Consider the following 15,475-nt stretch of genomic DNA (forward strand, 5'->3'; position numbering starts at 1 on the left):
ATGGGAGAAAGGACAGAGGTTTGGGGAAACCAAAACAACAATTAAATGGCTGCATTCACCTTTCTTCACTCAGTTCTTTCTCTGTCTCATGCAATCACATAAACAAATGATCAGGCAATACATAATAAAATAGTAGTGCTGACCAAAAGAAAATACATATTTTTTTCTCTAGTCTGCCAATGCTTATCGAGTCCATTTCATCATTATTCCTCTCTTTGTAACTCACTGTGGATGAGGCCAAGTGGATACACGCCTCTACCCAGTGCTGTCTGACGCTGTCTAACCCTGCTGTCATGAACAGCCACAGCAGTGAACGGATGGTCTGTCAGAGGCCAGGGTGTTTATCAGCCTGTCTGTCTGTCTGTCTGGTAGCCCTGCCAGGCGAAATAAACCAAACCACTGCTTCTTCATTCTACAGCAACACGACACGTTTCACGTACTGAGATAAATGCACGCTCAGCTAGCACAGCGCAGTGAACTCCTCCAGAACATCTTGGATGCGGTCGTTGCTGCCAGATTAATGGTAATTCTGTTCTAGTCTTATATTGCAAACCTTAAGCTGGAGGGCTGTTGCAAATGCATTACAATTGCTCAACTATAACCAACCAAAACTACACTGAACAAAAATATAAATGCATCATGTAAAGTGTTGGTCCCATGTTTCATGAGCTGAAGTAAAATATCCCAGAAATGTTCTATATGCACAAAAAGCTTATCTTTCCTCAAATGTTCTGCCCAAATTTGTAAAGATCCCTGTTAGTGAGCATTTATCCTTTGCCAAGATAATCCATCCACCTGACAGGTGTGAAATATCAAGAAGCTGATTATTAAACAATATGATCATTACACAAGTGCACCTGTGCTGGGGACAATGAAAGGACACTCTAAAATGTGCAGTTTTGTCACAATGCCACAGATGTCTGAAGTTTTGAGGGAGTGTGCATTTCGCATGCTGACTGCAGGAATGTCCACCAGAGCTGTTGCCAGATCATTTAATGTTCACTTCCCTACCATAATCCGCCTCCAACGGTATTTTAGAGAATTTGTCAGTACGTCCAACCTGCTTCACAACCGCAGACCACACGTGTGAGGTCGTGTGGACTAGCGGTGTGATGATGTCAACATTGTGAACAGAGTGCCCCATGGTGGGGGTGGGGTAATGGTAATGGTAGGCATAAGCTACGGACATGAACACAATTGTATTTTATTGATGCCAATTTGAATGCACAGAGATGCCGTGACGAGATCTTGAGGCCCATTGTCATCCCATTCATCTGCCACCATCACCTCATATTTCAGCATGGTAATGCACAGCCCCATGTTGCAAGGATCTGTACACGATTCCTGGAAGCTGAAATTGTCCCAGTTCTTCCATGGCCTACATACTCACCAGACATGTCACCCATTGAGCATGTTTGGGATGCTCTGGACACCATGTTCCAGTTCATGCCAATATCCAGCAACTTTGCACAGCCATTGAATAGGATTAGGACAACACCCCACAGGCCACAATCAACAGCCTGATCAACTCTATGTGAAAGAGATGTGTCGCGCTGCATGAGGCAAATGGTGGTCACACCAGATACTGACTGGTTTTCTGAACCACTCCTCTACCTTTTATATTAAGGTATCTGTCACCAACAGATGTACTGTATATCTTTATTCCCAGTCATGTGAAGTCAGTAGATCAAGGCCTAATACCTTTATTTCAATTGACTGATTTCCTTATATGAACTATAACTCAGTAAAATCTTTGGAATTGTTGCATGTTGCATTTATATTTATTTTGAGTATAAATTAAACTGTCAGCCTGTGGTGATGTTTGAAATAATATTTTACACTTCCATATAATGTAATGGTATAAATAAGGATTCTACAGTTGTATTATATTCATTATAAATGTTTTATTAATTGGAAAGTGCTCTGTATCAATATGTCAAACTTTCAAAGATGAATCATATTGCTATGGATTGCCAAATGTAAGACTTGGTGCTGAGGCAGTTGCACATGGCCCATAGACAGAAAGCTGACTAGTGAGTAAGTGAAATGCATTTTCAGAGGTGTTACAGAAGCTCGTTGCCTTATGTTCTGTGATTGCCTAATTTATGAAACAATATTTTTACTTTTGACTTGAACATCAACCTCTCTCTCTACCTCCCTATTGTTCCATGTGATCATCAAACCACACACATACACACACACACACACACACACACACACACACACACACACACACACACACACACACACACACACACACACACACACACACACACACACACACACACACACACACACACACACACACATACACACACAGCTATCTGTCCTGTGTGGCTCAGTCGGTAGAGCATGGAGGGAGGGTGTTGAAGTAAAAAAGCCCTAGCTATCTGCCTATCTGCCTCGGAGGATGACAAAGAGCTAATATTGGATCTTTTCAATCAGTGGTTGGCTTGCTGACAGGGTTCCATAGAGAGGCTATCTCATACATCGTAGCCCTCCTCTAACATGTGAAGGGAAAGTGAATACCGCTGTGTTTCAGCTCTTTTCGCTAATCAAATTGATTCAGTCCCCTCCAGTGCTAGCTCTGATAACAGGACCACGCTGAAGTTGAAGATTAATGGCCTCCCGCCTGACTGTGTTTTTACAGGCAGTCTCCAAGAGGTTGTCTCAACACTCTATTCCTTTCTTTGGAGTGTATTGTAATCCTTTACATGAAAAGCTGGTTAGTTAAAGAACAGTTTTTGGCAGAGGTCTGTTCAAAGGGACTTTTTTCACTTTGAGTTTTTGAGTTGTCGTTTCTGTTGACCTGCAAGTATTTTAAACACAACTAGTTAGCAACCTGACTGCACTATCATATATAAAGCTCTTGCATCATGCTACTTTATATATTTTTTCACTGTATCTGACTGCTGTATCCATGGCGACTGCCAGTACTTAGGTTGTGAACAGCAGTTTTTTTTTACGGCCGTGTTTGAGAAGTAAACTACACTGTAACTGAAGACTGTAATTTATACTGTAATGTGGGGTATTATCAACAGTAGAATGGTACTGTTCCTAGAATACTAGGGCCGGGATGATACAAGTATCACAATACTGGTTATTATTGTGACAAAGAAACAAAACACAAAGCATATTTATCTTTAGGAAAACAGCAATAATGTTGGAAACAAACATCATTATGTTGTCATTCAGAGTCACATGTATTTATTTTCCAAGCTATAGCCCACAATAGTGTTTTACTTAAAGCAGGTTTTTAAAGGACCAAAAAGTTTGGTCTACTTCATGTTTTCACTTTTGGGTACCGTACGCCAAAAACATTTTGGGTGCATAGAATTGTTGTTTATGGCTCATTAACATATTTTGAGGCGTGCCTTGTTTAGAGGCTATATTTGTTTCATCCATGAGTGAGAATGCTGTACAAATTGAACTCCTATGTGGTTATAGTGCGCCATTAATTTTAAAGATTGGAATGGCAGCAAGTCTAGAACCTTAAATGGTTGTGGTTTGCCATGTCCTTTTGGTCTGTTTTGCCCTGTAGTCGCCCTGTAGCTGCCAGTTTGAAAGACTTTGTTAAGGCCTCCAGAAGTGCAAGTGATCTAAAACACTAAATATGTATAAATATGTTGTGATGTGTAAATACTTTACCTAGCCACCAACCTGCTTTTACCAATTCCTTGTAATTACAGTAAAATACGGTAAAATACAAACTCCTCCCCTCAATGAATTAAATGTATCCATTCATTCATTCTGACTACGGTAGCATTGACTTTTGTACAGTATAATACAGTCAATTCTACAGTATTGTACTGTGCGTAATTACACAGTACATTCTTTGATACTGTATTTATATTACAGTAGGTGTACTGTGATATGAAATACATAATTGTACTTGCCACTGAGCTGCCTGTAAGTTACTGTCAAATTCACAGCAACCCCTTTACAGTGTAAGAGTTGGTTCTAGATTGTCTCAGAACCCACTAACCTTGTGGGTAAGGAATCCTATGTTGAGGAACAGCTGTCCCAGACTACCTCTTGTAGCCTGTGTTATCATCCTGACAGACAGTAAGTCACATTCCTATGGGAGCCTGACCTATGGAGACACCACCTTGTCCCAGGGTTTCTTGTGTCTGTGTCTGGTTTGACATGACTCCTCTCTATTTTTATGTCCCTTCAGGCCTTATCTAAGAACTGCTGACAGACCTCTTACTTACGCCATTCCTTAACACATGACAATCTACATGACTTATTACTCATCCGGCTCTCGTCTTCATCCACCATGATGAATGTTTAATGTTGATGAATAAATCTAAGGCCCAGGGGTATCTGTGCTCTTCAGTCAGGTCTGATCCGGATGTCTGATGATGAGTACTTCATCGCCCCCTTGCCCCAGCACCTAGCCGCAGAGCACAACTACACCTCCCCGAGTGGACACCACCCACACGTGGTCTACAAACGCTCGGCTGAACACAAAGTCCATGGTGGCCAGAGGTCTGTCCACAGCTCCCAACCTGACAACCCATATCTACAGCACCATCACCAGCATCACCACGACTACCAGCACGGGAAGCTGCAGAGACAACACTTCTGTGGACGCCGCAAGCAATGTATGTAAGGGAACGTCCTTATTATTATGACTGCCTTTGATCCGCTCACATGAGAAAAACACATTACAGTCACGTGAGACTGTGTGTACAGGACAGTGGTAGTAAAGATGGAGACTTGCTTTGTAGTTTTATCACAGGAACAGAACGGTAACAGTACAATGACAAATAACAAAAATGAAGGTCAACATGTTCAAATGTTCCACTACTGATTGTTTATGATGTAATGTGTATAATGCATTTTGAAAGAAATATAGTGCTCAGATTGCACAGGGGTATAAAGTAGCTGGCCTTTATTGAAATTCAAACTCAGAAGCAGCATGAGGAGTGAATGACTTTGAATATTTCCTGCTCTTTCAACGCTCTGCCGGCCCCTTGCTCTTATCAGGGAAAGGTCCAGGAAAAAGGAGGAGCTGTCATTTGAGCTCCTTTCCAAAGCATTTCTCCCCCTGTCTCCTCTTTCTCTCTCTCCATATCTCTATCCCTCCCTACCTGCCCTCTATCTGTCTACCATATCTCTGCAGACACTCCCAAGCCCCCTGCTGAGGATCGTCTCGTCATGCCTGATGAGTTTGAGCTCCCAGGCAGGGGGAAGCGATCACCCGTCACGTCTAACAAGGTGGGGACCCTGAATGTGGAAACGCTGGTGGTGGCAGACAGGAAGATGCTGGAGAAACATGGCAGAGAGAACGTCACCACCTACGTCCTCACTGTTATGAACATGGTGAGCAGGGGAGGGACACCAGTCAGTCATCAGTCATGTAACATATCCCAAAGTAGATTTTATCCTTAAGCAAAACCCTGGCCTTGACAAGCAATGAATGTCATGATTTCGGTATTTACTTCACACAAAATGTTAAGCAACGATTCATTTTAACCAAAATTTGAATCTACAACTGGCAATCTGGGTTGGTTTTGTTTCAGGTTTCCAGCCTTTTCAAAGACGGCACCATCGGAACTGATATCAACATTGTGGTGGTCAGCCTGCTTCTTCTAGAGCAAGATCCAGTGAGTCACATTGATCTGAGTGCCTGACAAAAGAAATCACCAGTCTCCCCAACGTCATGAATTCTCCAGTCTCCCCTTCTGATCTCTTCCGCTCTGTCTCTTCCCCAGCTCGGCCTGTCCATCAACCACCACGCTGACCAGTCTCTCAACAGTTTCTGCCAGTGGCAGTCGGGCCTGATCGGTAAGCGCCACGACCATGCCGTGCTCCTCACCGGCCTGGACATCTGCTCTTGGAAGAACGAGCCCTGTGACACCCTGGGTAAGTGGGTGGGGGGGGGGTTGGTAGGGCTGGGGGCGGAGGTGAAGTAGGTCAGCCAGGGCTCCTGAGGGGACTGTTGGAGATTAGATCCCTTAGTAATGGTGCTGCTGGGGGATTAGACAGCACCAGAGATCATGGGGTCACTTCCAGGGTGGGCGGGATCCTGCATGCTCTTCCTGGACTCCCTCCGGCAGGGGATTTCTCCTGCACTAAATACACCCTTGTAAAAACTCACTCACACACACATACACACAAGTATGGCCATGCATACATGCACGCACGCACACACATGCACCCACCCACACACACACATCTTACACCCATCCCGTTCTATTCTTCTCTTCAATAGTGTGAACGATTGGCAGCATTGTCAGATCAGTTAAAACTGAAGCATCAGCCAACTATAATTAATTCATCTCAACGGCCCTAAACCACAAGTATGTACTTTGGGACGTACAGTGTGAGGAGCAAGCGGGGCTTTGATTTAAATATGCTCTTTGTAACACAGCCCACAGCTTTCTTGCTACAATCCATAGCGTTCATGCTCTCCGTGGACCATTTAAACTGTAAAGACTGCCTTTATTGCCATGTAACAGCAGTCTTTGCTCCCTCTAATAGCGGGATTTGCATTTTTTAGGTTGGCAATAGTAATGCCTGTATTGAAAATAAGTTTGTCGTGTAACACAGCCTGCGTCCTTCCTTTTCCCAGAACAGTTATGTTGTCTGATGGTTTTTGTAGATAGACATAGTAGCTTTGTTTGAATACATATTTGAGCCTGACATCTCCCTTACAATACTCTTTTACATTTCCTCCTCTCCTTCTTGCTCTGCTTATCTCTGCAGGTTTTGCTCCTATAAGTGGAATGTGTAGTAAACACCGTAGCTGTACGATTAATGAAGACACAGGACTGGGCTTAGCTTTCACCATCGCTCATGAATCAGGCCACAAGTAAGTCCATCAATGCCCTCGCAATTAGCACTAGCCATTAGCTTTACCTTCACATGCAGCAGAATAGACCCCCATGCGTTTTAGGAGAACAGGAGAACACCTAGTGCAGGTGATGAGCGTGTTACTATACAGCAGTGCATTCGTGGGACATTGGTCCTAATAAATGCGTGCAGGCTTAGTTTTTATAGAAAGTCGTGCTTACTTGCAATGTGACTGCATTAATCTACAGTGCTACATCAAAGATGCAAAAAAATACAGACTGAAACAATCGCATTACGCGAGCGAAGCACTTCATCTTCTCCACGACAATGTGTGAAACCATATGAAGTGCCACAGGCGATAGGTATGCTCTGTTTGTGTTTACACGTTTCCATCGAGATAAGAGGCCGTTTATATTTGACATTTGAGATTGAATTATTATGGTGAAGCCCTTTGTCTGCTTGGCACTCTCTCAACACTAACGGGAAAGAACCTGTTCCTTCGATACGCCGAGCCGGTAACATGTCAGAATTCCTGTAATTTTCATAATCACATTTGGTCAAATTAATAGGAATCATTCCCAGAATTTGCACATTGTTCAGATGAAAACCACTTCCAGGCCAAATACCATTAATCACTGACAAATTGAGGGCATGTCATTTCTAAATAGATGATGTCATCTTTTACAGACTAGTGAACCTCAGCTATGTACTGTTCTGTAGGAGGGTAGACCTTAATGATGTATCAACACATGCCTGGCTATAACACATCTGCTTCTAAAACAAGCGTGAGGCAATGTGTGACCCATCGCACTCCATGGAGCTTAACGAGTTTTATAAAAAAAATGTTGTAAGGTTACTAAGGTAAGAGTTCAAACCCCCCCCCCCCCCCCTCTCTCAATGATCTGTCTCTCTGGCAGTTTTGGGATGATCCATGATGGAGAGGGGAATCCCTGTCGGAAAGCTGAAGGAAACATCATGTCTCCAACCCTGGCAGGAAATAACGGGGTCTTCTCCTGGTCTGCCTGCAGTCGCCAATACCTCAGCCGCTTCCTTGGGTAAGCCTTATATATTGACAACTGAAACGGCTGCCATGCATGTAATGATGTGTGGTTCTCTCCTGCACCTGTTTGTGTTTAGGAGTCTATCATCCTAGGTCCCTGTCTGATTGTTTTCTTGTTTTTTTTTCCACAGAACAGCTCAAGCATCATGTCTGGTGGATGAGCCCAGGCAGATTGGGCAGTATAAATACCCAGAGCAGCTCCCAGGTCAGCTCTATGATGCTGACACACAGTGCAAGTGGCAGTTTGGCTCCAAGGCTAAACTGTGCAACCTGGACTTTGTCAAGGTAGCTGACACGGATAGGCACATTCTTACTGGGTTGCATGAAACTGTCTGACAAGTGTGCTACTGGGAAAACTAGGCAGGGTTTAAAACCAGTATTATTTAATTTGCATGATCTTTCTGGGACAAACCATTCTATGTCTAAAACAGCCATATTTAATCTCCCATTACAGTATTCAAAACGGGTCCAACAGACTTGAACACAACCCTAAGGGAATGGGCCTCCTTAAGCTTCCACTATAATACATTCAACAAGACATGCATTGACATGCAAATCCAGCATGAATAAGGAACGGGTCAAGAAAAGGAGGTTGTGTGTGGGAAATCAACATCCACGCCAGTCCATCTGTAGGATTAGTGCTCATGGTATAGCCTGCTCCATTGTGTATCCCCCCATACAACCTTTTGTGTTCTCCTGAACCCCAGCCCTAAGTTTGAACCCGTCTCCTGAACCTCTACGTAGGTGACTCTACATCTTAATTAACAAGGATTTGGGATGTTTGCCTCCCCGTGTTTCTTCCCCCTGTTGGGATTCTGCGGTCGTTTCGCACGGTGCAGAGGAGAGCTAATTAGCCGCGTGCTCTGCTCTTACGGCTGGCCGTGGCACACTAGCTCAGTCAGTCTGCTGCAGAGTTAGATTAGAACGGGGGGGGGGGGGACCAGCTCTCTCACAACCCCGGTCTCGCTAGCTGTCTGCCAGATGCAATCGGGCGGCATGCCAGCGTGGCACAGGTCCACTGCCTGGCTCCCAATGCCTCATCTCTCCATACATACTGCATTGTGGGAAGAAATAAAAGATACATGAATAGCGTGTTTCAGGGAATACAATGATTGGTTTTGACAGGTTTTTTGGAAATGAGGGATTATTGCGTGTAACCATGGCAGTGGTGATGTTGGTGGTGTTCTGATGAGGGGGGGCAGATGCTGGACTCACTGTTTGGTGTTTCCGGTCACTCGGCAGGACATCTGTAAGTCACTGTGGTGCCACAGGACAGGTCACCGGTGTGAGACCAAGTTCATGCCCGCTGCCGAGGGCACCAGCTGTGGGACTGACATGGTAAGTGTACCATCTGTTTCCATGGCAATCTTGCCCATCGTGAACGGGATGGGAGGAGACAGGGATTTACCTCTAACATTATCATTCAGCCTAACACACTTTCAAACACACACAGATGTAAAAACACACAGGGACGTGTACACAAATGCCCAAGGACAAAAGACAGGTTCACTCACAAATCCACATATGCACACACCTGCAGGAGCGTTTTGTGCATTGTTAAATGTCCCATAAGGACACAAGGCTCCTATTCTTTTTCCACAGTGAAAGATGATATTGGGAGAGAAAGAAAGGTGGTGATGTGTGTGAGTGTGTGGTTTGGCTCAGACAGGCCTAGGTCTCCAGGTGTGGTGCTGGGCATTCACCCAAACCAGGAACCTCAGCACTGGGGCAAGCCAAAGATCCTACCACCGATACTAACTCAACTTTTTCCTCTCCACCCCGCCCCCATCTCTCTCTCTCTCTCTCTCTCTCTCTCTCTCTCTCTCTCTCTCTCTCTCTCTCTCTCTCTCAACAGTGGTGTCGGCGAGGCCAGTGTGTGAAGTATGGTGACCACGGTCCGAGAGCTGTTGACGGTCAGTGGTCAGGATGGTTGGAGTGGTCGGACTGTTCCAGGACCTGTGGGGGAGGGGTGATGTACAGGGAGCGATCCTGCACCAGCCCCAGGTACAGTACTAGGGGGTCAGGTGTATTATATTTAACAAAAATATCTACATATATTTTAGGATGTTGTGTATCCCTGTAAATAATCCGAAATCATGTAAAAATTACAGTTTTGAAAACAAAGCTTGTCCCAAAAAAGTGGTATCTTGGCCAAACGTACTCCAGGGACGGGGTAAGTTGAGCCATGGGACAGGGTCAGTTAAGCCGTCTACAAATGATCATAGGTCAGGCCCTGTTGTTACTTCATATCCCAACGATAATGCTTTGCATTAATGAAAATACTTACATTTGCTCAACTTGCTCTTAGCTCAACCATTGGCTCAATTTACCCCAAGACAAACATTTTGACTATATTAGCTCACAAAGCTACAAGGATGCACTTTCATGCAAGGTTTAGGACCTCATATTCACACTTATAGAGACCCCAACTGGTGTATAGAACAATCTTAAAATGTTCCACTTGAAATGTCTAACACACCAAATTCATTTGACTTGGTGAGAATCAGTTTTTTGGACCTAACTTGTTTAACACTTTTTCCACGACTCCATGAAATTATGACCTCTTCCTAAAATATTTGGTCAAATTGTTAAAGTTGTGTATGGTGGCTCAACTTTTACCCCTTTGGCTCAACCCACTCTCCCCTACCATAACACCATAACAAGCCTAGATTTGCACTGGGTGAACTCAAGAACCCCTGGTAATACCCCAGAGAGGATTGTTACTGTGATAGTTACTCCTCCCTGTTTTGAGGCACTTTACCTTGTCTAGCAGAGCTAACGCTCCATACAAGATGGCCGATGGATCGATGAGCTTGAGGCATGATTAGCCACGTTTTACCTCAACTGTTGCTTGTCTTCGCTAAGTCTCTACCAGCACCACCATAGAACACATGAAGAGTTCCACATACAGTGTGTCTGCTCTGTGCAAACAGAACAGGGTTGGATTTTGACAGGTAAACATGGCCTTCCTCCCAGTCAGCTCCCCCTGACTTACTAACTGAGCACCTGAGAGTGTGGCCTGCCTGGCTGCCTGCCTGCCAGTTGGCTGTCAGCCCATTAAACTATTATCTGTCAGTCTACAAACAGACAGCAGGCCAGATTAAAGGGTTCTCTCTCATGCCAGTTTAACCTGCTCAGCCCACAGTGCTACTCAATGCTCTGCCTCAAGCTACTTGTCCAATCTTCTGACTTCCCTAGGAAACACAAACCTCTTCTTCTTCAAGCAGTCACAGCCGAGGCAGACACTGAACACACACACAAGTAAATACAGAGACATAGCACACAAATGCCCCAACACTAGATTAAATTATCAGGTCCAGATGAGTTTGTCAGATCTTCTGTGCACTTGGGGGCTCCCGAGTGGTGCAGTGGTCTAAGGCCCTGGTTCAATTCCAGGCTGTATCACAACCAGCTTGTTGTTGTAAATAATCATTTGATCTTAACTGACTTGCCTAGTTAAATAAAGGTAAAATAATTATCTCTTTGCTCGATTGTTCTCAGAATACGTCTGGTTGATGTCAGGCTACGTGTGCTTGTTGCCTGGTACATCCACTAGTAGTCAGATGGATGTGAAAGCTCAAGAAGATTCTGTATTCATTTGAGATTACGACTCCCTCTGAGGGCATGTTTGGCTTTGGAGGGCTTGGCTGCTTCAGAAAAGGACAAGGAGCTGAAAGAAGGAGGGACATTATTGATGGACAGGTGGCTTAGATTTCTAAGCATCTGGCTTGTTCTCAGGTTTGTGTCTTGCAGGATGGGATGTGATCATGCCTACTGGATAACATCCAGCCACTCAACCACTTTGATTTGCGTCAATGATAATGAAGACCTCAACTCAAACCTTTCCAGTGTGTTGAGAACACTGATTTCGTTGTTCCATAATATTGATGAATATGGTGATCTGTGAGCCACACCAATTAGACTATGATCGAGAAATGTAATTTCATAAGACTATGATTTAGAAATGTAATGGCAGATATGATTTCCAGGACAGTTTAGTGTGTGTGTGTTTGTGTGGGTGTGTGTGTGTGTGTGTCTGATGGTGTAAGACCAGATGTTTCCTCCCAACAGTTGCAGCAGGTTGGTGGAGGACCTCTCCTCTCAGCACAGGCATGATAGAGTAACCTTCCCAGGCCCAGGTGTTCCTATGCTGTCACTGTGTGTAAACTATGTGTCATGGGAAGTCCACCTTACCTTCCTCACTTACGTATGTCTCTTTTCGTTAATGGCGTAACGTCTCAATGGCTTTTACTGGTACCTCAAATCAATACATGCAGACAAAAGCAAAAGAAATACAAAATCCCACAAGTGGGAACCCTCAATTGGATTGGATGTAGTGGCTCAGCACAGAGTTGGAAACTCCTTCTCCCTCTCTCCCCCCCAACAGTCTGTCCAGTCAACCAGCCATATATGTGTTGGAGGACTGACATTGGTGAGGTGCTGTCCTTTCTGCTGTACCTGATTGTTCACTTAATCCAGCTTGGACCAGCCTGGGGAGCCAGACGCAGACAGACCCTCAACGATGCACATTATACAGTCAGTGATTAGCAGACAGACCATACATGGAGCTATAGAAGTATAATCCACTTTAAGAGTAATGTTGATTTTAAAATGTTTTTGGGGCAATTAAGAGGTCTTTTTAAGTATGAAGCAGCCACTAAATCCTGGTTGATGTTGCGAATTGGGAATCATGGCGAATCCTGACCTAGAATTGTTAGTTTACCTACAGAACCAACATGACCTCAGTTTGATCATCCTGTTGCAGGATAACTTTTCTGCAGTGCAGGAAATGTAAAACTTGTAGAGTATTTGATGTTTAAAAAGGCTTCTGAAGTTTATAATTTCCACTTTAAAATGTTCCCTTACGAAAAATGCATCAAACCCCATACACAAATGTCCATTAATTATAATCCACATAATAGTTTACATTTCCTGTTGCTGCAGGATTATTTTCCTGCTGTAGCAAACTGTCTCAAATTAAGATCCTAGGCGCAGCGGTCTAAGACACTGCATCTTAGTGCTAAGAGGTGTCACTACAGTCCCTGGATCAAATCCAGGCTGCATCACATCCGGCTGTGATTGGGAGCCCCATAGGGCGGTGCACAATTGGACCAGCATCGTTAGTGTTTGGCCGGGGTAGGCCGTCATTGTAAATAATAATTCGTTTTTAACTGACTTGTTTAGTTAAATAGAAAAATCTAATATAAATGATACTTTACTTCTCTGCTGACTACTTTCTGTGTTTCTGACAGTTTGCTGTCGATTACAGTATTAGAATCATATATACAGTAGCTCCATTCTGAGCACAGTGTCTTCCCTTTCACCATTGGACTGTTGGATCTGTTTGTCCCCTTGAATCACATTTTAGCTCTGATCCGTGAGAACAGGAGAGTATATTTGAAGCAATCTGTCAGATTATTTTGGCAGCCCAATCTTGGTATAATCTCTGGTTCTGGAGATAGATTGCCCTCAATCTATCTTGGCTATCAGGCTGTAACATCCCCATGTAGTTTACAGATTAGGAGAATATGTTCTCTCCTCAAAAACCACAGAACATATTATATAATGTATTATGCAATTCTATTCAGTAAATATTATATCTTTGTTTGCAGACCTTTTAAAACAGTCTCAAAAGTTTCAAATCATCTCGAAGAGACTGTCGATAGGGCGCTAACGCACATCTTTGCAGGTGTTGTAAAATTATATATTTTTTTATCAGTCTCATTTGAAATTTGTAGTGAGGGAAGCCCCCTCTGAACGCAGCAATCACCTGGCAGATTAAATGAATGAACAGTCTTGATAAATATGGCAACATAGGTTGGTGTTTGATAGTAAAACCCTTTATAATGTTGCATGGGACCGGTGATGATCAGTTTCACGACAGCATCTGACAGGCTCTTAAAGATGCTTTACAAAGGTCAAAACACAGCAGTTATTGGCAGTGTGTATCAGGTACCAAGGTAAGACCCAAGTGAAGACTGTGTGAAGTAACAATGTTTATTGTAAAAACAGGGGCAGGCAAACGACAGGGCAAGGCAGGCAGGGGTCGATAATCCAGAGTAGAGGCCAAGGTACAGGACGGCAGGCAGGCTCAGGTCAGGCGGAGTGGTCAGCTGGGCAGGTACAGGTCAGGACAGGGCCAAAAACCAGGAGGACGAGAAAAATAGAAACTGGAAGAAGCAGGATCTGAGACACAAACTGCTGGTAGACTTGAAGAAATAAGACAAACTCACAACAGACAGACAGAAAACACAGGTATAAATACACCGGGGATAATGGGGAAAATGGGCGACACCTGGAGGGGGGTGGGGACAATCACAAAGACAGGTGAAACAGATCAGGGCGTGACAGTGTGTGCAGCCTGTGACGCTATCAGGTTGCAGACCCCTGGGTTAATCGCAGCCTGGCATAGGGGAGGTCCAGTAGGCCCCGAGGGGAGAGGTCAGTAGGGCTCACTGGGGGCTCCGCACCACACAGAGGGGAGTGTGATCCAGCAGGCCTTTGATTCAGGTGGGAATACTAGTGCGGAGTGACTGGTGAGGAAGCAGGGCAGCAAAGGTCCAGTGGTGGTTAGGGGTGGTCAGGAGCCTGAGAGAGATGACCCTGTGTAGTGGTGGTTAGGGGTGGTCAGGAGCCTGAGAGAGATGACCCTGTGTAGTGGTGGTTAGGGGTGGTCAGGAGCCTGAGAGAGATGACCCTGTGTAGTGGTGGTTAGGGGTGGTCAGGAGCCTGAGAGAGATGACCCTGTGTAGTGGTGAGTGAGAGAGATGACCCTGTGTAGTGGGTTAGGGGTGGTCAGGAGCCTGAGAGAGATGACCCTGTGTAGTGGTGGTTAGTGGGGGTGGTCAGGAGCCTGAGAGAGATGACCCTGTGTAGTGGTGGTTAGGGGTGGGGGTGGTGACCCTGTGTAGTGGTGGTTAGGGGTGGTCAGGAGCCTGAGAGAGATGACCCTGTAGTGGTGGTTAGGGGTGGTCAGGAGCCTGAGAGATGAGCCTGAGAGAGATGACCCTGTGTAGTGGTGGTTAGGGGTGGTCAGGAGCCTGAGAGAGATGACCCTGTGTAGTGGTGGTTAGGGGTGGTCAGGAGCCTGAGAGAGATGACCCTGTGTAGTGGTGGTCGCTAAGTGAGGGACAGGGAGGAGGGGGAAGAGGGGGAAGGGAGAGAGCAGGTGACGACTAGCCAGACAGGATGACCTCTAGGCCACTGAAATTTGGACTCATAGCTGTCGCCGTGAGATTTAATGTCCCTCTGGGATGCTGGAGGTACAGCATCTGTTGAGAGAGAGAGAGAGAGAGAGAAGAAAATAAAACAGGTATAACAAGAAGTTCAACCCCCCCTGTATGCATGTGAGTGAGTAGTCAGCTATCCAAAAAGTTTTGGGTGATTTTATTTGGCCACCCCAATTCTTCTGGAATTTAAATATATAAAACAATTGAATTGTTGGACATGAAAGACTATAAAAACAGCAGCAAATCAGCTCCAAGTGATTTACATGTTTGAAATCTGCTCCAAAGTATTAACACACATAATAGAGAGATGTATTTGATCGTATAAAAATGTAAGCAAGGTTTGAAATGATTATGTTTTAGTCAAATATTATATCTGTTTGGGCTT

General features: G+C 44.6%; 1 protein-coding gene across 1 annotated transcript in view; it reads left to right on the forward strand.

Moving 5' to 3' along the window:
- Positions 1 to 15,475, forward strand: part of LOC135547541 (A disintegrin and metalloproteinase with thrombospondin motifs 18-like) — a 46,819-nt gene that overhangs the window by 12,050 nt on the left and 19,294 nt on the right. The window contains exons 4-12 of the mRNA XM_064976633.1: positions 4,340 to 4,607; positions 5,129 to 5,328; positions 5,529 to 5,612; positions 5,721 to 5,871; positions 6,715 to 6,820; positions 7,719 to 7,856; positions 7,993 to 8,146; positions 9,104 to 9,199; positions 9,717 to 9,865. Of these exons, the coding sequence (XP_064832705.1) occupies positions 4,340 to 4,607; positions 5,129 to 5,328; positions 5,529 to 5,612; positions 5,721 to 5,871; positions 6,715 to 6,820; positions 7,719 to 7,856; positions 7,993 to 8,146; positions 9,104 to 9,199; positions 9,717 to 9,865 (1,346 nt within the window). The remainder of the gene's footprint in view (positions 1 to 4,339; positions 4,608 to 5,128; positions 5,329 to 5,528; positions 5,613 to 5,720; positions 5,872 to 6,714; positions 6,821 to 7,718; positions 7,857 to 7,992; positions 8,147 to 9,103; positions 9,200 to 9,716; positions 9,866 to 15,475) is intronic.

Source organism: Oncorhynchus masou, chromosome 1 (genome assembly GCF_036934945.1).
Source record: "Oncorhynchus masou masou isolate Uvic2021 chromosome 1, UVic_Omas_1.1, whole genome shotgun sequence".
NCBI lineage: Eukaryota > Metazoa > Chordata > Actinopteri > Salmoniformes > Salmonidae > Oncorhynchus > Oncorhynchus masou.